This window comes from Anticarsia gemmatalis, chromosome 11, assembly GCF_050436995.1.
Source record: "Anticarsia gemmatalis isolate Benzon Research Colony breed Stoneville strain chromosome 11, ilAntGemm2 primary, whole genome shotgun sequence".
Taxonomy (NCBI): domain Eukaryota; kingdom Metazoa; phylum Arthropoda; class Insecta; order Lepidoptera; family Erebidae; genus Anticarsia; species Anticarsia gemmatalis.
In genome coordinates, this window is record NC_134755.1 from 1,278,824 (window position 1) to 1,306,310 (window position 27,487).

Consider the following 27,487-nt stretch of genomic DNA (forward strand, 5'->3'; position numbering starts at 1 on the left):
TAACATAGACGTAATTCAGGCGTATGAAACCTTTACAATCAGTCTTTCTGTTCGTCAACTCTAGGAAAGTGGATAGTGTTCAGGACGAGTGTTGGCATTAAACTCCCTATAATCTACACATGTTATTTCCGAACCATCCTTCATTTTGACTAACAGGATGGGGCTGACAAACCGCCATGAGCTCTCACGAATGACACAGACCTGCATCTAGAAGAGACTATACTTTTTCGTTGACTATAATATCCTTGTCAGCAGGTGATAGCTTATAAGGACGACGTTGTACTACCGTATGTGGGTCTATTAAATCAACCTTTAAAGTGCCTGTCGAAACGCGACGAGTTGGAATACTGTCAATAAAGGAGGCGTTATATTTTTTTTAAGTATTCTAATTAGTGCAAATTAATCGTCACCTATAAATAACGTTAGTTTCAATAGTGTTAAAATCAACCTTGTTTGCATTTTGCACATGTTTACTTCTTTGCGTACAAAGAAAACTTAGACTGTCACTATTAATTTCAACATAGATTCCTTTTTCAAGTACGTCTCTTCCTATAATAATTGCATCTGAAACCACATTATCAGAAACGTCATGAAGTAGTATAGATAGAGAGATTTCCTGTATTGTAACAGAGCTAATGATTTGCGATATAAACACTTAACATCTTTCCCGTCAATCGCCGTTAAATAAACTATATCGTTGCGTTTAGTGCCGGGTAATTTCTCAATAAAACTACTCTTTACCAGAGAACAAACCGAGCCACTGTCGAAAAGAAAAGAAATGATCTCACCAGATGATGATGACAGTGTACCTCTACTCGCCCGTCGTTCGCAAGTCAGGACTTCCTTGCGCGCCGGAGGGTTGGTTTTCTCTGAACAGCTAGTACTGATGTGTCCTGGCTACCCGCACGCCTAGCAGGTTACATGCTTTACTTCCGCTTCAGCTGGTTTCGACTGCATGGCGCCCCGGCGTTTGCGACATTCTTCAATTTTGTGCCCACGATTTCCACAAAAGTGATAGGTATCGCTTCGCATCAATCTCCTTTTCGTGTTCTTCATGTCGTATTTTGATAGAAATACTGTTGAGCATTCTGCACAGTTGGGCTCCCAGACACAAGATGAAAATTCAAATCTCTTCATATCAAGAGGTACAATTATAACACCAGAACAGACACAAATTAGTAGGTTCCCATCATCGTTTACTTAAGGTGCACAATTCGTTTCTAGGTCTCGGCATTCGATTCTTCAACAAGCTTCCCAAGCACATCATGGATTTACCCCTTCAATGCCCGAATCAGTTTCGTCTGCATCAAACTTGACAAGATGAGGCGGTGAGCTAGTTGATGCATTCTGTGTAGTCGCCAACAAGCGAGATGAAAGCACCTCCATGTTTGTCAGAATGTTTTTTTATTCTCCTCGCTTATGTTAGATTGGCCAGCGGTCGCGCCGCTGATCTCCACTGGATTAGGCCCTCTACATCCCACTTCTGATAAAGGCATTAGAGTAGGAGAAACGCCATCGTATTGGGATTCGTCTGTCATTTTGACGTGGGTAATAGGGCGAAGAGACCAGGGCTTGTTAAGTCACAAGATAGTCCATAATATCATTATCACTCGTTAACTAAATCACTAATTAATGTCCAACATTCAGAATTATAAAGGATAGTAATGATCTAACTCGATTAACATTCCACCACAACACGTGGGTGCGTGCGCCACCATGACAACCCAATTCTCTAATAATGGCCGCCTCCCCAGCGCTCGGTGTTATGTCTTATGTCAACGGTCACTAGCCAGCATTTAAAACCAACAAAAAGGTTGACGCGCCTACATATAGATTACATGAAAGTTTACTACGATGTTTATTTATTTTAGTTTTTTAACACAGTTTTTATAGATGCATAGTCAACCCGCACTTGGCCAGCGTGGTGGGCTCAAGGCCTGACCCCTCCTTTATTACGGGAGGACAACTTTTGCCCAACTGTGGTTAAATTTAACACTATTATTAGTTTTTGTTGACGTTTTTATTTTGATAATAGATAATAACTACAATAGTAATTCTTTTAATTTTGCTAGAAACACGCCTAAATATGTTGTGTGTACACTAAATAATCATAATTATGTCTAGAATAGCTTTTTTAAACCTCTATCCAATTAGAAACTATTTAACTTAAAAAATCAAATACATTTTTCAGACCTCAAAAATGCTGGACATGCTATGTTTTACTGTACTATGTTATACTAAAACAGTGCATTTTGTTTACGCAAACATAGTCTAAAGCCACTTATTTAATTTTATCTACCATGAAATGGATACAAAACAAACCAACGCCCACATTTATAACATTAGTGTGGATTAGTTACCGACCGTTAAGTACTTGGTATAAGCCTCGTTTAACGCTCGCAGCGCGGCCGACTCCAAACGGATTAGTTGGTAATAGCTGCATGAATATTATACGACGCCACTACAAAGTTAGCGCGGACGGATACCGCTTGACATTTGCCAAAGCGGTTGTCGTACAACTATAATGGCCGTGAATTTAAGTTATGTATGTGTGAGCAATTTTGTAATGGATTTATTAGTAGGTTATGCTGTTTGATTCCAAGTAAAGACAAAATACTGTATGATTTTCTAAATTAACATCCAGGACAATTGATACTTTAATTTCTTTAAACGTTATTCGATGTGTGAATCGCACGAAAATATTTATCATTCAAACGGCCGCGAGGTATAATTTGTTATTGACATTTATAGTAATTAATTGGTAAATTATTCGCTAAATTGAAAACCAAAAATCCAATTTTATGCAAGGTTTCTTGTTCAGTGAACTTTTAGTGTAAAATAATATAATAGCAAACTCTTACACGGCTATATGCCTGGCAAAAGTTTCGTGATTGATCCTAACAGGGCTTAATAATATGAATATTTTATGACGTTTACAAAGTTATTACGGACAGATATTGCTTGACATTTACGAACAGTATTTATCACACGACTATGTTAGAGCAAGTTTTTACTTACTATTTATCCATTTATGATATAAAAACAGACACTGTCTATAGCAGCTACAGATTTATGAAAGATTTTGCCCAGCAGTCAGACGACATAGGTAGTCAACGACAAGAATTGAAGGATTGATTGACTTTGCTCGTGCTAAAACTAACTCAACATTTTATTAGAGAAAAGGATACATATATTATTTTAAAGTATTTTGTATGGTAGTTTTACATACCTAATTGTCTGCAAATAAGCAGTGGCCTTACTTATAAATTAAACATGATATAAAACATTTTATTGTTGCAATATCCAAAAACACGATGTCCATGCAGCACTTAATACCTATGTACTAGGAAGCTGGAGCCGTGACGCGATGCAATATCTCTAACGACACTGCATAAAAGCTTTTAAACATGATACGACAGCGACTACCACACGTAATATTATACTTTTAACAATAATTTGTTGTTTTATACTTCGTTTTTCTTGTGAAAGTTTTAATTTTTTTAACCTGCAATATACTTACTGTACTACAATTTTTGACATTTTAGAGTTAGATTGTTGAAATGTATTAAAATCATTTCATTGGTTTAGTTGGATAAGCGTCAAAATAAAGACCGGCTTGAGTATTTATAATTGATTGACTTTCGAAAATAACGTGTGCATTTTAGTAAATTTGCATTTTTTCATCTAATAGTTAGTGGTCAGGAGTATGCAAATTATTGTAATAATTTGACAAAAAATGATTTTACGTGTTCGACGAAGCAGCGATCACCATTTCACGAAACCACCGCGCCAAGCGTTGCTTAACCCACAGTTTGTTTGCTGACCATTATGTGCAACTTGAAGTGTGAGGAGATTCAAAGAGTGAAACCATCATTCGAAGTCGAATTTTGTTCAAGTCATTTATTTTATTTTACCATAAATGTTGGAACAGTAATTTGTATCCTTGATTTGTTTGTAAGGTTCCTAAAACAAGAGTTGTCTTTGAAGCATTTTTTTATCGTTCAAAGAAAACTCCGACCTTAGGACATGGTTTAATAATTACTTTCTTTTGTTATTTAATAATTACAAAATGCCTTGTACAATATTTGAAAATTTTCAGAAACAAAAAAATCATGTTAGTAATTTATCTGACCAATAGATCCAAATGGCGCCTGAACTTTGAATCCTCAGACAATTACTGAAAATGTAAAGATAAAAAATATAGGTCATATCTTTGCCTGACCGGGCTTAATGCCTCTTCGTAGCAATCACTTTGCACAAAGATAATTTAGCATATTGTAGGCTTCTTGATCCCGACTTTAATACATATATACTTATACAAATACCAAAAGGACATAATACTAAACAAATGTTGACCGAAGCCTGACCGCAGAGACCATTACCTAACCGCATGCCTACATTGTCTACGCCGCTACGTCGTAGTACAGTCTACGTCGTAGCAATCTCGGAGCCCGTAGACATTTAATTTCTCAATTACAACTGGTTTAGTGGTCCGAGCGACAGTGTATTACGAATGTTGTTCCAGTTTAGGCAATTTTTTTACTCGGAGTAGGTTTCAGGTTTACAGGATTTTCAGTGGTCAAGACTTACAATTTGTTTGGTAACTGCTTGGTAGTTATAAGTTGTCCGTAGTAGTGAGTTCATTACATTGCGTATTAAATTGCATAAATACATATACATGCAACCCGCTCGATTCTGATTACATGCGACCAACATAGAAAAGGGCGAATCCCGGGTACCTACCATACACCCCTGTCTACACCTTTGGGTTAAACAAGCGTATCGTTACAAATTATGTTTGTCTGTATGTAAATAGTGTGTGGGTACAGAGATAATAACACTCTGTCACAGTAACACGATAACAATTTTATCTACCAAAATAAGAGGCTCTAAAAATCTAATCTTGCAAAAAGATATGTAAATACATCAAAAATTATTTACAAAGTTGCTTCAATACTAAACATCAAGTACATGAAAAACGATTTGCAAAAGCAATATTGAAATTGTGTAATATTTAAATATGTCTGAAAAGTACTAAGCGGCTTGAAGGCGACGTGCTTTGATCTTTGATATGAATAAATTGATATAAGACATCTCTTATACGTATATAGTTAATGATGTGCTAGACACAAATGTAGGTTAAGTTATATTAATTTCTAGTTCATAATAATATGTCTGAAAAAAATATGGCTGGTAATATTAATGTCTCACTCCTGGGTAAGGGAAAACAGATTGAAAATAAATAAATAAATTTAGCTCTTATGTTCCCCTGCTTGGCAAGGGTATTTTCCCGAAATGAAGAAGGAATTTGGCTTTGAGCTGAACAAGCAGGAAAAGAGGAATAGTGCTAATAATTAAACAATGATTTTTTAAAGTGCGCTGAAAAATTTTGTAAAATAAAGACTATTCTACAATTTAACAAAAATAAAGATTTAGCGATAGGGATCATACTTGTTTTTTACTATAGGTACATGTTTTTCATTATAAGTTTATACATAACTCAGCCACAGTCAACTAAAAAAATAAATACAGGACTTTCTTTAAAGACGTAATAAACTATTCAAAAGAAAACTCCTAACTCACAAACTATAACACTGTTAAAAATACAAAGACACCAAACTGTCACACGGTTCGCGCCAAAACTTTTGACAGCTGTCAAACGTCACTTTCAGAAATTATCTGTCATATTGACAGTTGAATATTATGCCGTAGTGTGATGTGGGTCGAATAGGCATTGATGCCGTTCGTGTATTAATGTTATTCTAAAAGTCCTGACCACTTCATAGGAATAAAGGAAATCCTAAAATGGATAAGAATATCTTCTTAAATGAAACTGTTAGCCTTTTCATTGACTTGTAAGAACGAAAACTGCTTCTATGTTTAGGTATTATGACAGAATTTATAAACTAGTGCTGTTTGTGAGGTCCAGGTTCAATTTCCGATTGGATGTAATTGTAATAAGGATAAGATATCCTTATAACAGATTTTGTTCTATTATTTTGGTATTCATTAAAAAACTTGACCAATCTTAATGTAGAAATGATTTAAAGTAGAAATTTAATAGTGCGATAACATAATGCAGACACTGCGCCACAAAAACACCTTACTCTGACATGTTAATGAGAATCTAATTTTAGTATAATAAGAAAGAGACACCACTATATAAACTTCATAGCTCTAACCCTCTCTCTCTCTCTCAATATAACTTGTATCGCTTTAGCACATAGTAAGAACCTTGATAATTACAATTTAAACAGTTAGAAATAAATACATTTTAATTATAAGCCGTTGTTTGCTACTTTGTGTTGATTTAAACGTCTGTACACTAATTACTTTTATACAACTATTAAGGCCATCTAATAATTAAGTACTTAATTGTATCCTTGAACTGAATGATCCTTGATAATGGACACGCTCTAGTTTACTAACATTTTCATTTATATTTAATTCTTCACGTATTACAAACTAGCTGACCCGCGCAACTTCGCTTGCGTCACATAAGAGAATCATAATTTTCCCCGTTTTTGTAACATTTTTCACTTGTACTCTGCTCCTATTGGTCGTAGCGTGATGATATATAGCCTATAGCCTTCCTCGATAAATGGGCTATCTAACACTGAAAGAATTTTTCAAATCGGACCAGTAGTTCCCGAGATTAGCGCGTTCAAACAAACAAACAAACAAACAAACAAACAAACAAACAAACAAACAAACTCTTCAGCTTAATAATATTAGTATAGATTCGAATACTTTAATTGGAGTCACCTTTTAAAACATTCGGAATAAGTGAATGTAACATAACTAGATCTTGAACCACCACGTTTGCAAAGTGTAGGTAAACAACTAAACTTAATGTTTATTATTATGTAATACTAAAATAAACGTTTATCAATTGTGTTAGTTTCATATGAAAAAATAATCGAAACTAGTTCAAATTCCCACGTTCAATGTTACCCAAATGATTCAAAGTTACCGAAGTTGACTATAACCATTATTCTTTATAAATCAATCATTTCTAAAAACAAAAATCCATTATTTATATACGAACCATCAAAAACTTTTCGATAATATTCATTAGTCCCTTGAGAATGCTACCTTATTTTCTTAAATAGAGCTTCGACCCACAACCAAACTATTTTAAACCTTCCGTTACTTATTATAAGGTTGATTTTTATTTGCGTAGTGTCTGTTAAAAGTCAGAGGTGAAGATTGGAAGTATTTCAAAAGAAAAGTTATTGAAATGCGGGTGAGAATTGTTGCTTTAACATGCAAATTTTTCTTTTATCAAATGTTGCTTTTTGCTAGTCGGCCACGGAAGTTGTTTTATACAGTTTTGTGTACATCCAATTAGGATTTGGTGGTTTGTAGTTATAATAGTAGAAGACTAGTGAATATTATGTAAGAGTTGCTTGAATTGCTCGATAGAATATTGAAATGTTGTTTTAATTGTACCTATGTATTTCTTTTCTAAAAAGAATTAAGCGTATTTCCTTCTTACAAACAAACAGCATTCACATTTGCGATCTCTGGTCTCTGCCTATTCCTATGGAAAAAGGCGTGAAAGTCCCTAATTATCATTTACCAAAAGGCGCGTGTCTGCCTACTGTATCGCGATTACCTCCACTAGATACTATCGTATCGCCATCGTATCGTATTTGAATTATAAGGACCCTTTAAAAAAATAATTCCTTCCGTACACTAGAAGCACTGATCATTTTTTTCATAATATATTATAAAAATTAACTCACTAGTAGTCTTACTAGCTTCTCCTGTCTTATGCTGAATAGTTAATAAGGTAAAAACATAAACTTTTATATAACTATTTGCGCCATAATATTCTAAATTAAACTATGCTTCAGTGACTCAAGCAAACTGCGTCATGTCTATAGTGAAATAGGTATTTGTTATAAAACTTAAAGTGACAGTTCGACAGTTTTGCTCTGAGTTAATAGGTCACCTTATATAACCTTGTTAAATAAGTTTATTTTATAGAATAAGACTTTTTTATGTGATTGGGTAATTTTAATTGGAGCCTAGAACTTAAAAATAATAAGAGATTGATGTAACGACAACAATATTTAAAAAATCTGTCTCTGTTACATACTCCTGAAAATTAATAAAAGAAAACAAGAATAATGTTTATAATCAAATCAAGAGCCTCATGCTCTACTGACTGAGCTTGCCGGGCAACTACTACACTAATTTTATACTACTCCATTTTTTTTAAATTTCTACTTTTATTATACTAAGCATATATTTATACGCAAACATGCATAATTTAACATTTTTATGTAACACCGTTTATAATGTACCAATAAAACATCAACACAAATCTCTCCATACACAACCGCAGGTGATAAAATTGTAAAATAACAAATTAATTTTCAACCTAGTAAGCAAAACACCGAAAAAGTTGTTGAAAAATTGAAATTATTATTAAAACCCACCCCAGCGCATCGAGACGTAACCTTAAGTTCGTCAGAACAGCAGTGGTGGCATTACGGAAGTGTGTGAGTCAGCTGCATCGACCACCCCACCCCCTAATCCACCCCCTAAGGCTTAGCTTTCACAGGTAACACGACTTGATTCTTCCATATTGCTGTACGACACTCTGATGAGAACTATGCCATGGTATCTCTAAGTAAGTGATTAATCTATACTAATATTAAAAAGCTGAAGAGTTTGTATGTTTGAACGCGCTAATGTCAGGAATTACTGGTGCGAATTGAAAAAATATTTTACTGTTGGATAGCCTGTTTCTTGAGGAAGGCTATAGGCTATATATCATCACGCTACGACCAACAGAAGCAGAGTACCAGTGAAGAATGTTACAAAAACGGGGAAAATCATGACCCTCTCTTATTTGACGCGAGTGAAGTTGAGGGGGTCAGCTAGTGGCAAAATAAAGGCGTTTCAATATTTATTCACACGTTGCAAAATTGGTAGGTCGAAAATATACGCAATATCGGCATTAATTTTATTCCGGCATCCCGAACACTATCCAAGTTCTACATGCCGTAGAATTCAGACCAGCCAGATTTAATTAAACTACATTTATTGTAGTTACAACTATTATTACTTTTACTCACGTGTAATGAAGTTCAGGAGTAAATTTTTGAAAAAACAGTCCATGTAAGATCCTCCATCGAAAATGTATTCACCAGTTTAGCCGTAAATGTGTAACATACGGACAGATAGACAGACTTACGACTGACGTTATGTTACCTAAAAATCCGCCGTATTTTAGTGGGCGTTGAACCTTACACCCCCTCAAGGGTCTCGAAGCCGTGACAATACCTTCTAAAGTCTATAAAGTTGGCTTGCCTCACCCGCGGCAATTTTGTTAAGTATATCTGTTCAGATGAATTGCGTTCTACAACACGCTGAACAATGTACCCTACATGTGTTTGGTTTTTAGAATTAAGTGTTGTGTTAACGTAATTGAATGGTTAATGGCTTTTGAGAAACCCGAATTTTTTTTAGCGCCGATTTTAATACTATTTAGCATCATAACTTTTAAACTTATGTAATAATAGATAATAGAATACGGGAATTAACGTGAACACGCATTTTACCTGAATGGATGCGACTACGGCGATTGCAATCTACGCCGAAACGTTAGGCATTTTAAGTGTGTTTAAAGATTAACAAACAAATCTGGACTACTTTTTTTAAACCCAACCTTTTATGTATTTAAATAGGATATAGATATACGTGAGTTGAGCCACACAGATAAGCTAGTGGCAAAAAATCTTTTTTTGTTCATTTGTACTTTATGTCCCTTGTTTGTATGTCTGTAGGTCTCAATATAAATATATAGATGGTGGCGTCGTCTACAAAAATAATGTTCAAAGTTGAGTGCTACCATGACTTGCTAAAACAGCAGATACTTCAGCCAACCCTTTCAGAGATATAAAAGCGTGATGATACAGTTTTATTGTGACTAAATGACAAGCAGATTTTGGTTATGAGACGCAGTATCTTTACATTGGAAGGCAGTGGGTTGAATCTCTACAAATATTGACAAATTTTAAGAGTTTCCTCAATATTTTGTTTGAAAACTGTTGCTCTAATCTATACTAATATTATAAAGCTGAAGAGTTTGTTTGTTTGATTGTTTGTTTGTTTGTTTGAACGCGCTAATCTCAGGAACTACTGGTCCAATTTGAAAAAATCTTTCAGTGTTAGATAGTCCATATATCGAGGAACGCTATAGGCTATATTACATCACGCTACTACCATTAGGAGCGGAGTAGCAACGAAAAAAAATAAAGAAACGGGGAAAATTATGAGCCATTCCATGCCAGTGACGCAAGCGAAGTTGCGCGGGTCATAATAAATATTATGGACAACTAACCCTAATCGCAGCGCGTTTTTCTACAGTTCTGTTGAGTATCGAAAGTTTGACATTTAAAATATACTGCCAAAGAAGTTTCTGCGACGCCCGCTATGGCACTGATCAGATTTTGTAACTGAAGAATAGTTTTATTTTTCTAAATACATACTTATATAAACTTAACTAGACTAATAAAGGTACTCGTATTAATCACACAAATATACTTATGTCCCGCGAGGGATTCGAAATTCGAATCGAAATATTTAGGTACCTCACGAGCTCACTGAAAGAAACCTAATGAATCGTGTACTCATTTGTGATTCTTGGAGCCAAAGAGATTTTATTACAAATTCATACATACTATAATGCGAAAAGACTTTTTCCCCGATCTTATATTTGACGTAGTGGTTACCTTGCAGCAATATCCGTAGTCCCATGAGTGGTGCGTTCGAATCCCTCGTGGGACATATATTAAATTCATACATACTATAATGCAAAAAGACTTTTTCCCCGACCTAACATGTAGTTAATTGAACAGCTTTGACTCTGCCATCAAGGACACGATACTTGTTACTCCGGCAGCAGCAAATATCAACAGTAACCAGTGACGTACCAAGTTCAGGTCCAAAGTCAATGGATCCTACACAAATGTTTGTGTTGTACAAACTTACACTTGACTTTAGTTATTTACACAGGTATCCGGGACGGTGATGCTGTTTCACCTGTATATAGGCTGAAATATAGACTCTTACTTGATCAAAGTAAGGTATTGATGAAATCTCGTGCAGTTTCTTTCACTTTTACATGAACTTTAAAAACTATGTAGTATACTTTGAGAAAATCTTACAATATTTCCGCGGTTGAAAACCCGAAATTCCAATAACCTTATCAGTCAGATAATTAGAAAAATTAAAAAGTTTATTTTCTATATAAATAAATGTCCCCGCGCTTGGCCAGCGTGGTGGACTCAAGGCCTAACCCCTCCCTCATTACGGGAGGAGACCCTTGCCCAGCAAGGGGTTTAATTAATTTATTTATTTTTATTATTTAAATAAATTTTGATAAAATATCTAAACAGCAAAGCAATGAATAATTAAGAGAGGGGATATTATCGTAGTGTCTTCCAATTCTTAGACATCATCCCTATTGAGTAGCTTTTTTAATTCGACTCTAAAGTACCTGTGAAATATGACATCATATATTTACAGACCAGATTTTTCCAGTAGCTCTCCGGCGTTTCTATAAATGCCGTTATCGAATGTAGGTCAAATAGATATTAATATTCATAACATCTTACAAGTAAACATAAGTTTCTATACAGCATTTGCATTCCCTTGAGCACAATAATCACATCAAACTAATTCACAATCATTAACTAAACTACCGTCGAAATGACATTACTATAACTTCATGTATCTTAAACTTAAATACGGAAGGTAAGTTCAGGGTTTGGTCTCCAATATCCAAAGGTCCATGTTCTATGGCTTACTTGGGTACAAGTTATACCGTTAAACTAACAAGTGCAGTTAAATTTATGAGTTCAAATGTAGACAATCTGTCGCCGAAGTACATTGTTTGATCGTAAAAACTTTTGTAGTATGAACTTTTAAGGTTCTGAATGTGTATTTGATCGGCTGGAGTTATGAATGAGTTTTGTGTGTGTTGAATACGTTTACACACTATATGTTGATAGTCATTTGAAACTTGTATAAACTAAAAAGATGTTTGACTACCAAAAAAATATTTGTTTACGTGGATTTTGCATTAAGAATAGTGTTTTTAATAGCCATTTATTTTCTAATAGCCACGATTTTTGATATAATTATTATATGACAAGGCAGTCGACATTTTACTTTTGTATGCAGAAAAGACATTAAAGCATTCAATCTCTTTTACCATTACATTCCTAATGGGTTTTTATCTACTTTTAAAGTCATCTTACACAGTACGGTAGTTAAAGACTTGGTTTCACCACTACTGAACGGATACTGGATAATTTAACAGAGGGAAGAAAGGAATTATTTAGAAAATATATAGAATTACTGCCACTTTATTCACTAGATAAGTTAACCAACACTTATTCGATAGCCGTGAAACTGGCTAGTCGTACATATACGAAAATCAATAAGGCACTGACTAGAAACAGTAGGATAGATCCCTACAAAAAAGGTTGTAGTTATAAATAGGTTCCCGTCTAACACAGAGGTCAGTCACTCTATGTAAAACTAATATATCAGTGTAGCACACAAATTACCCTCGACGGGAAAGGTTAACGTGGATCATTTAGATTGTTTTCTTAAAAATGTAGGGAGAGGAGTATAGTAAAAGGAAATCGTCGTTGTTTTTTGTTTTTGTTATAGCAAATTCGACTATTTTTGAATGATTAATTTATGTAAACTACGACCAATAATAGGAAAAGTCCATAAAATATTTTACTAACTTACCGTGCTCATTTCCATCAAAATTTATGTAGACTTCGAATAGGCCTAGATCTATACTAATATTATAAAGCTGAAGAGTTTGTTTGTTTGTTTGATTGTTTGTTTGTTTGTTTGAACGCGCTAATCTTAGGAACTACTGGTCCGATTTAAAAAATTCTTTCAGTTTTAGATAGCCCATTTATCGAGGAAGGCTATAGGCTATATATCATCACGCTACGACCAATAGGAGCAGAGTACAAGTGAAAAATGTTACAAAAACGGGGAAAATTACGTTTCTCTTATGTGACGCAAGCGAAGTTGCGCGGGTCAGCTAGTAAAATATAAATACATTGAACAATGGTATTAAGGAACTAAAAATACAAGGGCTACAATTAAATATGTTAAGAGCCCTGTTCACAGGTAAGGAATGAATGTCAGATAATATATCTACTGAATAAAGTGACAGCAAGTGTAAAACTACATTCCTCAATATTTTATCTGATAAGCTATCTAAATCCTTCAATTGTGAAACTAAACCTAAATAGAGAAAAACAATTTATGTATTATTTTCTTATACTGATCTATACTTAATATAATAAAGCTGAAGAGTTTGTTTGTTTGTTTGTTTGTTTGAACGCGCTAATCTCAGGAACTACTGGTCCGATTTGAAAAATTCTTTCAGTGTTAGATAGCCCATTTATCGAGGAAGGTTATAGACTATGTATCATCACGCTACGACCAATAGGAACAGAGCACCAGTAAAAAATGTAACAAAAACGGGTAAAAATTTCATCCAGTCTCTCTACGCAAGCGAAGTTGCGCGGGTCAGCTAGTCTTTAATATAGACAAAAATACGAAATCAAATAATAATAAGGGTCTAGAACATAGTGTTATGTACCAAACCTAGTTCAAAACTATGCGTGCTTCTGAGAATCTCCCACCAACGCAGCCCAATAAAACTTTGTTCTACCTGGGGCTATCTCATGCAATATGAAATTTCACAGAAATGTATGCTTATATTATAATATTATTATAATTTCCCTCTAGTTTTGAATGCATTAAACTTTTTTGATTACGTAGGAACGTGATAATCACATTTGTGTTTTCGTAGTAATATGAAACCAAATTTTGTAACGCCCAACATAACCTATATTTAAATCGGAATTTCATGAAAATTGTCGCATTACAATATTCACCCATTATCATTTACTGCTTAATAATAAGAACCGTAATAATAAAAACGTAAAATAACTAATTTATATTTTTAATTGAGTAGATTCAGCTGTTAGTTTGATAAATGCACAAAACCATTTGAATCGATTTGAGTATACTTTTGGGGACAGGCAGTCAATAACTTTTATTTATAAGCCGGGTTTTTAGTGAGTTTCGTGCCGTTTTTTTTCGTTCCTGTCGCCTCCTTTGGGAAAAGGCTTCATTTTATGTATGTACGCGTATGTATAAAGCGTGCAAAACAATCATTAACTTTAAGAAAATCGTCGATTACAAATAATTACAATATCACTAACACCCACCAACTTTAGTTAGCAGATTTCATTATTAATTCAAGAAACGAAGTGCGTAATCATCGCAGATCGGTAAGGGCGTAAGCGCCGGTGGCATGAAAAATTCAAGCGATGTGAAACCCTCGGAGGTTGTACACCACATTCCTTTACCAAAGGGTTAAGATTAAGGAAACAATGAAAACTTCCAAGAATTCCTCCCCCGTGTTAAGCCTTTTTTTGTATTTTTAAAGCCGTCTCTGTGATTAAAATGGTGGTTCTAAATAAATGTTTTTTGTGTTTTTTCCGGTTGTTTGAGTTGAGGAAATAGGAATGTATTTAACTTTGAAATATTAATTTCTAGAAACTGTTGTTAATCTTTTTGAAGAATAGACATTTAGAAAAGTATCTAAGATAAATATTTTTATTTACATATTTGTGTAAGACTACTTAGAATTTAAGGCAAGCAGTAAGCACAGTATATAAGTATAGTATAGTATGTAGTGCGTTTGCACCCCCCTCATTGCACAACGAGATCCGTGCCCAATAATGGGGAAGTGATAAAAGATTAAAGTTAAATTAAGATCTATATCTTAATTTAATTTTAATCTTTTACTAGCGGCCCGCCCTTGACCAATAATGCATTAGAACCTACTCTGATAATCGTTCTACTCATTCGTTAAAACTCGCTAACAGATATAGGGACAGATGAGGTGCCGCGTAAACAGACAGTTAGTTTTCTACCAGTCATACGTAGAGAAAACTAAACGTATCATAACTTTTTGTTCGCGTTAATTCCCGTATTCTATTATACATTAAACTAAACGTATGTTCAAAATACATTAACTAAATCAAGCATTACTTATTTCTACGATCAATACCACAATCTTGCAGACTAATGAAAGACCTCCGTGCCCAAACAAAAGAATTCAAGTACTTCTATTAATCTAATCTAAGTTCAGTCACAACTGTCGCGAAACTATCGCAAATAAACCGCTAATGAATTACTTATACGTAAAGAAAACTTAGATATAAAGGTGAAACTTTATTTACGGCTATTGTTACGAAAGGCCTTTAGTTTACGTGTTAAGATTTATTATAAAGCAACTTTTACGCTATTGCGTTATATATTTTGCGCGAATTTTCTTTTTTTGTCTCCATAAAAGCCTTTCCCGTGTCTTAAAGACAATTTTACTAAAACAATAAGTAAAATTGATCAAGCTGGTTTCGAGTTTTGCGTTCTGAAACACATTTAGTTATTTATTTTTATACATAAGATTACTTGGGAATTGACACGATTACTCATTTTTATCGCCATGTGTAAGCTATACAGAACATCAAGCTAACTAGATCAAAAGACAAAAAACCTTGCATTATTTGCAAAAAATGTGCATTATATTATTTCCACATTTTTACTAAAGGATATTTATTAAAGTTTATTAGTCCAAACGAAATACAAACGCCATGCTACAAAATCAGTCAACGTAATTAAAAATTACTACAGTACAGTATTGTAGAGTTTCAAGACAACCTGCAAGAAACCAAATAAAAAAACAGAAGCCATTTTATTCGTGTAAACAAATGGCAGATCATTTCCCGCGGCGTGACTGCGACACTGTCTTGTTTCAATATGCAATATCTTTTGTTTCACAACAACTACATGTTTATTCCAACTGCAATCGGAACTGACTTCTTGCGTAACATACAATAGATTGAGAGACTTCGACTGACGATACTATTTCAATACTGGAAAGCTATCTAAATCATGCGACTTTGCTTCAGCTTTTGTTATGAAAACAAAATGACATAGACCAACATTTCGTTATTAACAATGTAATAGGAGACAAGTCTATTACTACATATTTACGGTACACGATACCAAGCTCCGGACGACTATTGAGGAATATTCTAATATAACCGTGTGGCTAATTCTATCCATATCGATATAAAGTTAGAGAGTTTTGTATCGTGTTAATTTTTTCTTTCGATTTTTTATCGCTGTAAATTGCTACAAAAATAGATTTTCTTTCATTGCGTCATTGCCGGCTATTAACGAAATACTGACATATTTCGTGCCCTCTTTTGCAACAATCAGTTAAATTATACTAAGATATATCTTTCAAAGTCAGCAGCAATAAGAATAATCATTTTGAAATCTTATAACTCCGTGTTACAACAGCTACATTCCTATCAGAAAATCGAATAAAACTATTCAGAAATGCCTTACCCGACCTTGTAAATCCACTACAGCTCGGATCACAGAGGCAGTCTCCTATAATGCAATGCACATCCTATTAAAGCGACAACCAAGTTAGTCACAATCGCATTTGCGACTGATATTCGCTTCGGTAATAACGCACCGTTGTATGCAGATTCTTCTGCTAAAATGGAAATTGAAAAACGATGGAGGATTTATTGATTTTTTAATAACGACTTAATGGCGATTGGATTGTTATTTATATTGTATATAAGAGTCTGTAACAAGGTTGGTGGTAGAACCAACTGCTTATCATACGGTTTCGGGTTCGATTCCTGTATCAGGCAAAGTATTATTGGTATTTTCTAAATTATAATCAAATATTTATCAAAAGTAGCCCAGAACTTGGTAATGGCCAAATATGGGAGTATTTAATACACTTCTGCCTAAACCTTCGAGTGCAAAAGGTTTGATTTAATGCATGTAATATTTACTTTTAAAAATGAATAAATTATGTATGGGTGTGAATGAGGCAAGGGAAGTTTGTAAGGATCGTATCAAGTGGTGTTCTTTGTTCTCTACCCAGATGGGAACAGACGTGATATTATGTCTCTATGTATTTATATTTATAATCAATCATATCAACTTCTACACGTCCATATAGTCAAGTCCTAAACTCACAATACCAAAGAAACAATGGTACCAGAAATTACAAATACTATGTTTACTTTAAGTTAAAGTTCTTACGTGTTGCTAAACAACCCTTACGGAACCAACCCTTAGTTGGCGACCCACGTTAATAATAAACTCATTTGATTTACGATTCTAAGCCACTATTGAAATATATTCGAGATTGTTTTGAATAAGCCGGACAATAGAAATGTTAACTTAACTATGTAGTTAGTTTAAAAGTAAATAGTATTGATGTTAATATTACTAGTAGTTTATAAGTAATTTTATAGTTTATATTTAGGATACTTCTCCTCATCTTTACATCACCCGTTGACTGATAGATAATGCCTTAGGCATTAAGGCCGCCTATGTATATGAAATGTATTTACTAATATTATAAAGCTGAGGAGTTTGTTTGTTTGAACGCGCTAATCTCAGGAACTACTGGTCCGATTGGAAAAATCTTTTCAGTGTTAGATAGCCCATTTATCGAGGAAGACTATAGGTTATATCATCACGCTACGACTAATAGGAGAATAGCAGCAGTTAAAAATGTTACGAAAACGGGGAAAATTTCGATTAATTCTCTCTTATGTGACGCAAGCGAAGTTGCGCGGGTCAGCTAGTAAAAAAATAAATAATATCATAATAGATTCAAAGACAATATAGACTTTTTAAAATGGCGTGAAGAACACTACCAATGACTTTTTTGTACTTAGCATTCATTTCACAGCCACAATTTGTGTCATTTATAGATTTTTTTACTGGAAACCTGGAAAAACAGATGATAATTTATTTATTTTATAGAGTTGAGAAACTATTATCTTTTTATGAAGGCAAGCTGAACAAGCACTGACACAAAGACGACATGATACTAGCGAAGACTCGTAGCCGTGCTGTAGTTTAAATATTATCGTTCCATTATTACGCCATCACACCTAGAAAGAACACAATTTTCTTGCACATACTTCTAGAATTGATGCTAGAATAAAGCACAATGTATCACATACAAATGTGTACTGAATAAAGCCAAAAAAGCCTTTTAAAATACGCATCGAACTGAAAAAGATGAATATATTTGCAGGCTCTATTGTCAATGTATCGAAATGAAACATCATAAAAAGATCACCTGTGATGATAACTCATCTCATTGTGTCTCACATTGCATTACCAATATTCTTTTTATATCTATTATTTTCTTAAATAAAGCCTTTATGTATAGTTTGAAAGAAACAGCCAGTATTGTTAGTTCGCAGACCGAATTTCGAATGGAAAAGTTAGGCTCTTAGTCAGTCGAGTGAAAAATTATCGACTCCAATCCGACTGGAAGGGTTCGAGACGATTCGATTATTTTAGTCGATAAAAAGTTCTCGAATAAAACGTTTATTCGCTTGTGTAACCACAGAAGGTACAAAAGATAATAAAATCATAAAATTGAAACTAAAACGCGGTGGAAAAATATGTTTTTAAAACGTAACGGCGGCGACGTGGAATTAAGTTATCTGAAATAACGTTTTTATATGAAATTGTGTTTATATACTAGTGAGTAAAATGCTCGTAGAATTGAAAAATCATATTTCTTATATCAGAATGAAGTAACAACTATTTTGTTTCTCTGCTCTACATGGGATGTATTAGTACTTTTTCTTTGCTTTAGTGAGTTTTCTTTCTTCATTTATGTGGTTCACTGTAAATCCACCGTTAGGTATAATAAAAACCCACATAATAGTTTTTATCGCAATGACGCTCAATGAAAGAACTTCGAAGGGACTAAATGTTTGAAGTAATTAGATGTGTCATCTTGATCCCGCAATGTCTATAATATCAAAAATAGTTATATTTCATTCCATTGAATTGTTTGATTAATGACTTTAAATTAGTTATAATGTCCTAAAAACAGAAAATGCTTGACATAAAAATAAAAACACTTTTTTCTTACACTCAAAGCTAAAATGAATCATACAAAGAAATATTTTAGTAAAAATATTTTACCATTACTTCATTTGAATTGAACATAGTAACTGATTTAATTCGACAGTAATTTATACTGTCATTTTGAATAAGGCCTTAAAGTGACGTTTACGAAAAATATCAAAGTTAATTTGCATAAACTTCTGAATTATATTACTGAGAAATTATTATTTGAGATTGAAACGTTTCAATCATTTTGTTTTAAATTGTTTTAGCTAACAAGGTTATATTTTTATGCGGCGTAACTTTGTTTTCTAAGTTAAAATCTTTTTAATTAGTAAAAAGTTTGAAAATTCATCTTCGTAAAAATAGACAACAAACGAAGAATAGGTCTAGGTGTAATCAATTCATCAACTATAAAAAAAACATTACGATGTACAAAACTGCCATAACCTGCAATTTTCACCAACAAAAGCTATTCAAGGTCAAAATATCCACCGTGATTATACCACACCCTCCCTGGGGACCCATGACTCAACAGTACAGCATTCTGACAATCCGTACCTCGCATTATAAATACGAAAGTCCATCTGTCTTTTTACACTAACACAGCAAAACTGCTGAATCGGTTTTCAGGAAAAAATGCCTTGTGAGTATCTTGCGAGTTTTTCTCATAAGACTCTACATCCATTTCCAAACTAGTGGTAGATTCATAATTGTTACAACTATCATTATCAATAGTTGACCGAAAAGATAAAAATAACATATACATATGATTTTGGTTTTAAAGCTGCGATGTGAAACATTGATTACTTTTTTTTTCAAATTACCTAAAACTAAACTAAATGTCAAATATACCATATCGTTTGACATTAAAGCAAAATGAAAAAAGTAACGAAACAAAAGGGGAAATTACAAATAATCTCTACGTAAAGAAATTACAAAAAAAATCCAATTTGGCCCAAAAAATGGTCAATTTAACAAAATAATTACATAGAAAGAAAAATTTAATTGGTTTTGGTATCCTATCAAAATATTTTTATAACAACATTATGTTTCAAACAAAGATCTTCCATATTATTATTTTCATGAATATTATGGCTTTCCGTAGCTTTACTCGCGTTGGTACTGATTATTTTACCATTTAGAATAATGAGAAACTCAACCTGTTATCTTTGAAATCTTTATTTATTTACTTACTGACCAACATAGCTCCTTTTGTGTGTTAATATTTAACATGTTTTATGAACTTTTTCAGCCACGTAAAGCAAGAGTTTTGTGAGAATAATCCTACGTCTGCTCGAGTCTTAGCACAACCTCATGCAAAATTTAATCAAAATTTGTTCAGCAGTTTACCCATGGAAGCCTGACAGTCAAACAGGTAGATTTCCATTTGTTATATTAGCAAAAGAATACGTAAAACCAAATAAAATTCATACCTTTTTAACAACAAAGTACTACAAGACAATAATAGCACAGAATTCTCTTCTTACTCACATAGATAAACAAATAAGAAACTCAGAAATACCTTCTATTCCTAGTAAAATGTACTATTTAGCAACTAAATTAGTGCTTTAACAAAATACTCAAGTAAAATTGTGTGGAATTTTTCTTGAAAGTCCCTCGAGAACAATGCCTTTTCTCGGCCACGACGCTGCAGGGCTGGCAAACTGTTTTAAACGTAAGTGGCAATTATTTTAAAAGATGTTGATAGTGGTTGTAATATGATATAACTTAGAGAATACCTACATTTTACAAAAAGCTAAGTTATTTACAGTTTTTACTTTCGATCTTGTTATTTAGAAAATCTGCAAATCAGTTATATTATAACCAATGACTGTCGTAATTTTTGATTGTTGCAATAATGAGGCAAAGATGAATTATATAGATTCTAAAAATCATAGCCAATAATATCACAGGTATTACGAAATCAGGATTACAACTAATTATAGTTAAAACATGAATTTATGGATATGTCTTACAACTTTGCGGGAAAACTATCTAACAAATTCTGATGATACTTTAAAGTACCTACTCTTTTTATACAAAGGTACAGTATTATATGAACCCACATTTAAATAATACAAGCTTATAGTAGTTTGAGACGAAAGAACGAAAATGAAAACGCACGAGTCTTCTAGTTCACAATCCACGATATTATGTGTTTGCCACCCCTGTCCCAGACGGAATATGTCCCATTTCTTAAGAAAACGTTGTTGTACTCTGTAATGTTGGTAAATAAAAACTAACGAACACCGAACCACTTGTTATCGCTTCTAAGAAATACCTAAAAAAGTAACGGTATAAAGAAAACATCGTGATGAAACCTGACAGGCTTACATGCCTATGAGAATTCTTGTTCTAAAGTCCGTAACCCACATCTGGTCAAGTGTGGTGGACTCAAGGCCTGATCATTTCCTCATTCCAGTAGCAGAGAGGCGCCCGTAGCCAGTTGCGCTCACCGGTCGGTTAACAATCTGTGGGTTAAGCAAACCCTGGCGCGGTCATTCCATAGATGGGTGACCGTATGATGGTATTTGAACAGAGCGTCTCTGTGCTTCGGAGGGCACGTAAAAAGTCGATCCCGGTTGTTGTCAATTAAGACAACAGTCGTTAAGCCACGTCAAAGGCCTTCGGGCGGCTTGAACAACTTTGACACTAGGTTGACCACTAACCATACGACAAGAAAAAGTCCAGTGGCAGAGTCTTATCCAGCAGTGGGATAGTATTTGGCTTTTTATCTGTCCCCTTTTTTTAACAAAGGTCTCCTCCCTAACGAGGGAGCGCTTATTAAAACATTTATTTAATTAATTTATTAGTTTATAAAATCTATCTCACATTATTTATCGCCCAATGGTTTTATTTCTAAGAAATTTAATAAACTTGAAAGGTTGCACTAACTTGAAAAATATAATTATATTACGTTTAATAAAACTGAAATGTTAGAGGTTATAATAATGTTATTTGAAGCACCGCGAATGTACCTTTTGCAAAAAATCTAAAATGTATGTATTTTTATGAACATTTCATGAATTTTACAGAAAATGTTTTTGGTTCTTCTACACCATACTTCATTACTTCACGTTTTAATGCCATTCGTATTCGTAAGTGGACCAAAATAAAGATTTGAGTCAAAATTTGCTTTCACGGTTCAATTTTTTTCTTATATTTTCAGTCATTAATTAATTTCTTATAATATATTTTGTAGGTTCACTGGTTGTTTCAACACATAGTGATGGTTATTAAACAACCACGTAATCCAAAAGTTTAAATGTAATGTTTTTAAAACATACATTATGAAGTATAATTTAAAGCAATTACATTGCTAAAACCTATTAATACATATTATCACCACTTTGAAGTAAGTATATAATAAAATCATTATATAACTACCAAGGTGGGTTCTAATCTAATAAGGCTTATATTTCAAACAACTGAAATATTTGAGGAAGGTAACACGATAGCCCACATACTACGGGATCATCAAATTGTTGAAATACGATATTGATTTAACAACGGGAAATAGCCCCGGACTAGAGGAATATTGTGTTACGGGATTTAACGTTTGAGAGAATGTTGAGACCGTTTATAGGTAGCTGCAATCACGGTTAATTGTTTGCGAAGTAACCCCCGGTTTCTGAGTAATTCTGAGTACATTCAGTGGTAGTTTATCTATTCAATAATTAAATAATTAATAACAATTGAGTAGATAAATTTCCACTAAAAGTAATTTTTGTTAAGTCTGTTTTAAATAGTCTTATAAGCTACAATACATTTTCTTTTTCAAATAATGGTAGCCAAAACATTAAATACTTTGCGGAAAAAAGCATGCTGCCGTATTATACGCGTAACTTAATTTGCATGAAAAGACTTTCATTATTATCTATGTTTCTGATGTTACTGATGATATATTATAGTTTTCTATTCGCAAATATATTTTAAATAGATTAAACAGATTTAGAGATTCGCAAACAAAAACTAAACTTTCTCTTAACAATATTAGTAGTAATTTAAAAGCTTTAGTTCAAACATCGGAATAAAGTTAGAATTGTTTTAACCCGCGGTTTTGTTGTAAAAGCTTCTCAATCCGAACTCGACCACGTTTACGACCAATAGGATTGGTTAAAGACGAATTTAATTAGAGGTTAATTGGAATCTAGAAACTGTGAGGGATTTTCATTGTTACGTTAATACGGAGTATTCAATCAAGGTATCTTGTATATTCTGATCTTGGTAGATATATCCATATTATAATTATCTATACGAATAATAAACGTATAATAAGTGACATATTCGGTCTAACTTTTGAGTTTTGACGAATAAACCAAAGAACGCAGGACAAGAAAAAATACACGAAATTAGTTGACCCGGGATGAAATAAATTGTGGATAAAATAAATTTTCAGTATGAACATCGTTTCCGTGGTTTAGTAAATAGCATAATAAATAGATATTAGATTGGTAGTTAGAAATTGAATTTATATATAATTTTATATATTATAAAAACGTTAGATTTTACAACAGTCGTAGCTACGATGCATAATTGCTAACTAAGCTCGGTTAACAATTACTGTGCTATATTAATTAACAAATATATCTAGCTAACTGTCTAAAAACAGATACCTATTGTGAAAGGTCGTAAGTTCCTATGCTTGATAAAATTCTAGTTTATAACTCACACGGGTATACTTCTAACCAATAAAATAAAAAGTGTAATACCTCTTTACTACTTCAAGGTACTAAATTTTTTTAATAAAGTGAAGCGAAAATAAAATGTTTGCAAAATTTTAATATTTTTTGCAACAGTTTGTTATGAAATAAAACGATATTTTTCTAAAAATTGGTCCCAGTGAGTGCATAAGAAATTTTAAATACTGTATAATGATATGAAAATATACATTTAAATGTTTGTTATTTAAATAAAATAAAGTCGAAATAAATATATTTCGTTTTTCAAAATATAATTTATAATTCCACTTTAGCATGAGGTTTTTACTCCATGTAATAGCTATTATATGTCTCTCCGGTAAAGTACCTTTAAATGCGAGAAAAATCTGCGTAATTATATAAATGTGTGGATACATTTTCACTCTTTCACGCAATAATAAATAAATATTTTTTTGGACAGCACGCACACGGTCATCTGATGCCAAACTAAGCAGAGCTTCTACTGTGGTAACCAGACCGCTGATAAACATACTTATATACTTCGAAATACATACTTATATAGATAAATTAACATCCAGGCTCAGAACAAATACTCGTGCTCATCACACAAATATTTATAAAAACTACTTTTTATAACCTGGATTAACACATAACATACTTTTCATCCCGGAAAATATTTCCACGTGGCTGAATTTAGCTATAAAACACTCGTAGTATTAATATTAGTATTAAAGACAGCTCCCGCACTAAGAATTGCTCTTGTGTCGCAGGGACTTTTACAAACATACAAACAACGGACACAAAGTACAACCAGAGCCGAAACAACTATTTGTGGATCGCACGAATAATTGTTACGTGTGAGAATCGAACCTACGACCTACGGACGCATTGGCTACTGCGCCACGGAGGCAGCGTAAAACAAACTCTTGCCAAAATATACTTTAAATAAGTTGAGAGTATTTAATTCCTTTTCCAGTATGCTTTAATACTTAATAAGTACAGATAGTAATTCGGAACTTTCCCCTACGTTAATATTATGTAGGTCCAGAACAAGTTGCGAACTGGCGAACTAGCGAACTAATACCTGCGAAACTATTCACAAACTTATTATAACAAAAGTAGATTTATGAGAGAAAATGTACGTAACAGACACGCAGCAAAATGTCTGTCAGATTTTATGTACAGTATTAGTTATTTATACCTAAAATGATTTTAGCTATTTATAGCATGTCAATTAAATTTACATTCAAATGCCACATAAAACAAATACGTAAGTATTTATCTAGACCTCAAATAGTTGTATGATTTTAAATATTTTATTTATTATTCTTTTCGAATAATCTACAAATCTTTTTACATCATTATTTCTAAACCTGATTCTAATTTAAAAGCAAAACATTATAATATCTAAAATATATACAAGAGGAATGCGTCACGCGTACGTCTGATAAAAGTAGCTTTTAGTTGTTTTAAATTAATTACTAGCTGCCTAGCTCGACTTAGTTCGGGTCTAGTACAGTTTTATCCCATTGATTTCATTGCCGTGGTTTTGTTCCCCTCGGTCTTATACAAACCTTTTCCCAACAGTTACAAATATACTACAAAAATAATCAATTTCAGTTAAGTTGTTTAATAGTTATGCGCGTACATACATTTCGGTGATTTATTTTTATTTAAGGTATAAAGAAGATATTATGACTTAAAAATCAAAATTCGCCAAAAAGACGTTCAGTAATTTTACGACCCAATAGGAACCCAGTCAATTCGAACTGTATATAATCATCTCAGTACGAAGGAACAAAAAGGAAGATCTAATTTGTTTCGACAATCGATGTGATAGTGCCTAGTGGTCTGACGACACGGCACCTTGACCATTGTCCTACACGCGCCGTCAACCTCACTAATTAGGTTTTGAACGAGAAGGAATCATGTGCCTCAAGAGATTACTCTTAAATTCAGCTTTGAATTGTTGTTTGCTTAACTTTACGGAATAACGTGGTCGCGTAATCGTGAAATAAGTAATCAGTAAATAATTGATTAAAATGATTTTAACATTACCAAAACAAAGAAGAAACATTTTATGCGTAAGAATTTTCACATACTTACAACTAATATACAACTATTTATCACGCGAAACATTGTACCTGGTTAATTAAACTTAATATTATCACTACAAATCACACCTCCGATATACAAAATTCGAACATTTTAATACAAAAAGGGTGCAGGCTCATATAAATCTAATATGCAGAAAATGAGTGCATACCTGTTTTAGCATTGTTGTTGTTGTTTGTGCTCGAAGAAGTGCTAAAGAGCGAAGCTCCGGTGAGTCGAGCGCGCCTCAGTATCCACCACATCTTGCCTCCAAATACTCCCAAACTACTCAGATACCAACCAAATACTCTACAGCAAACTTTAAAGTTCTCAAACACACAATTTCGTACTTATAACGTCCAAAATTGGTCAAAAACTGCACTATTTAGGCCGAAATTTTCGAGAAATAATCAAATACTTTATTAGTGAATAATTTTATGAGGGGTTTCTTTCATAGAATGAGTTTTCAGTGATGTTAAGAGTCGTTAGCGATATTACTCGTGCTTTAGGAGTGTCGCTAAGGGTTGGAAACACCCTCACCGCGCGCTGCCTGACTCGGGACTGCCACGGTTCTAAACAGAAGGCATGCGCACTTCTCTCTTTCCTTAACAGGTGAATATTTCTATTCCACGATATAATTAAAGAAGTATTTTTGGGACTTAAGTTAAAATTATGATCGTTTAAAAGCAGAACTTTATAAATAATTCATTCAGAATATATTTCGTTAGAATACAAATATTTATTTTAAGTTTTAAGCTGTATTAAGTGAAATTTGCTTGCACCTGTTAAGTTTGTATAAATGTTCATTAAATTGTTATCTTTTAGTTTTAGTGAGCGTAGACTAATTGAGGATTAGCTGTAATCTGTTATTGAAAATACTAAATAGTTTTGTGAAATGTTTAACTAACGAAGTATCGACCTATGTCTGAACTTTATCAACATCAACAGTTCTTTTTGGAAATTTGTAACAGAGCTTTTAAATATTTTAAGAAAGCTTATATTGATATAATTAATATTTATTGCTATTTAAAGTTATTGTTATAATTCACGTGCTCTCTTCAGATTGTTGCGTATATATTACCTACGTATTTATTAACTGACAGTGAATAGTAATTAGTTCCACAGTAATAACTTTTTAGGAACTAATAAAACAATCTGTCTTATTTTTTATTGATTATTATTTTTTTGTGACGATTAATTTAAGTCATATTTCAATTATATGGACTGTAAATTATTATTTACCGTCTGAGGAGAATCGCTCAACATAACTGTTGCAAACTTCGGGAACTTACTCGTCAAATATATATTCACTAATATTTATATAACAATATAAATAATATATAAACTATTTATATGACGGCATACTAACATATCTGATATCTGTTATCTAACAATACTCGATCGCTTATGAATGAATATCTCTGAATTATGTTCTTCAGATTTTTCCTTGTACGGTAATGAACGCTGACCTTTACAACTTATGAATACATGTGAGTTTGTCCGTAAGTATTGATAACTTCTTACTAAAATACACTAAAATAATCTTTGTAAATTGACCAAATTTTAGTCATGCTTTCTATTGTAAAATATTTTTTTCGAAACCTGGATTAACGTAAAGAATACTTCTACCCCTCAATATTTCTACACAAACAAAGTTCCAGGCAAAAACTGGTAATTTCCATTACTAGTTC

At 33.1% G+C, this 27,487-nt stretch overlaps 1 protein-coding gene across 1 annotated transcript in view; it reads right to left on the bottom strand.

Annotated features, from left to right (window-relative positions):
- The window catches only part of LOC142976507 (uncharacterized), a 215,958-nt gene extending 189,613 nt beyond the window's left edge, over positions 1-26,345 (bottom strand). Inside the window, exon 1 of the mRNA XM_076119916.1 lies at positions 25,969-26,345. Within this exon, the coding sequence (XP_075976031.1) occupies positions 25,969-26,059 (91 nt within the window). The 5' untranslated portion in view covers positions 26,060-26,345. The remainder of the gene's footprint in view (positions 1-25,968) is intronic.
- Between the last annotated feature and the right edge of the window lie 1,142 nt (positions 26,346-27,487).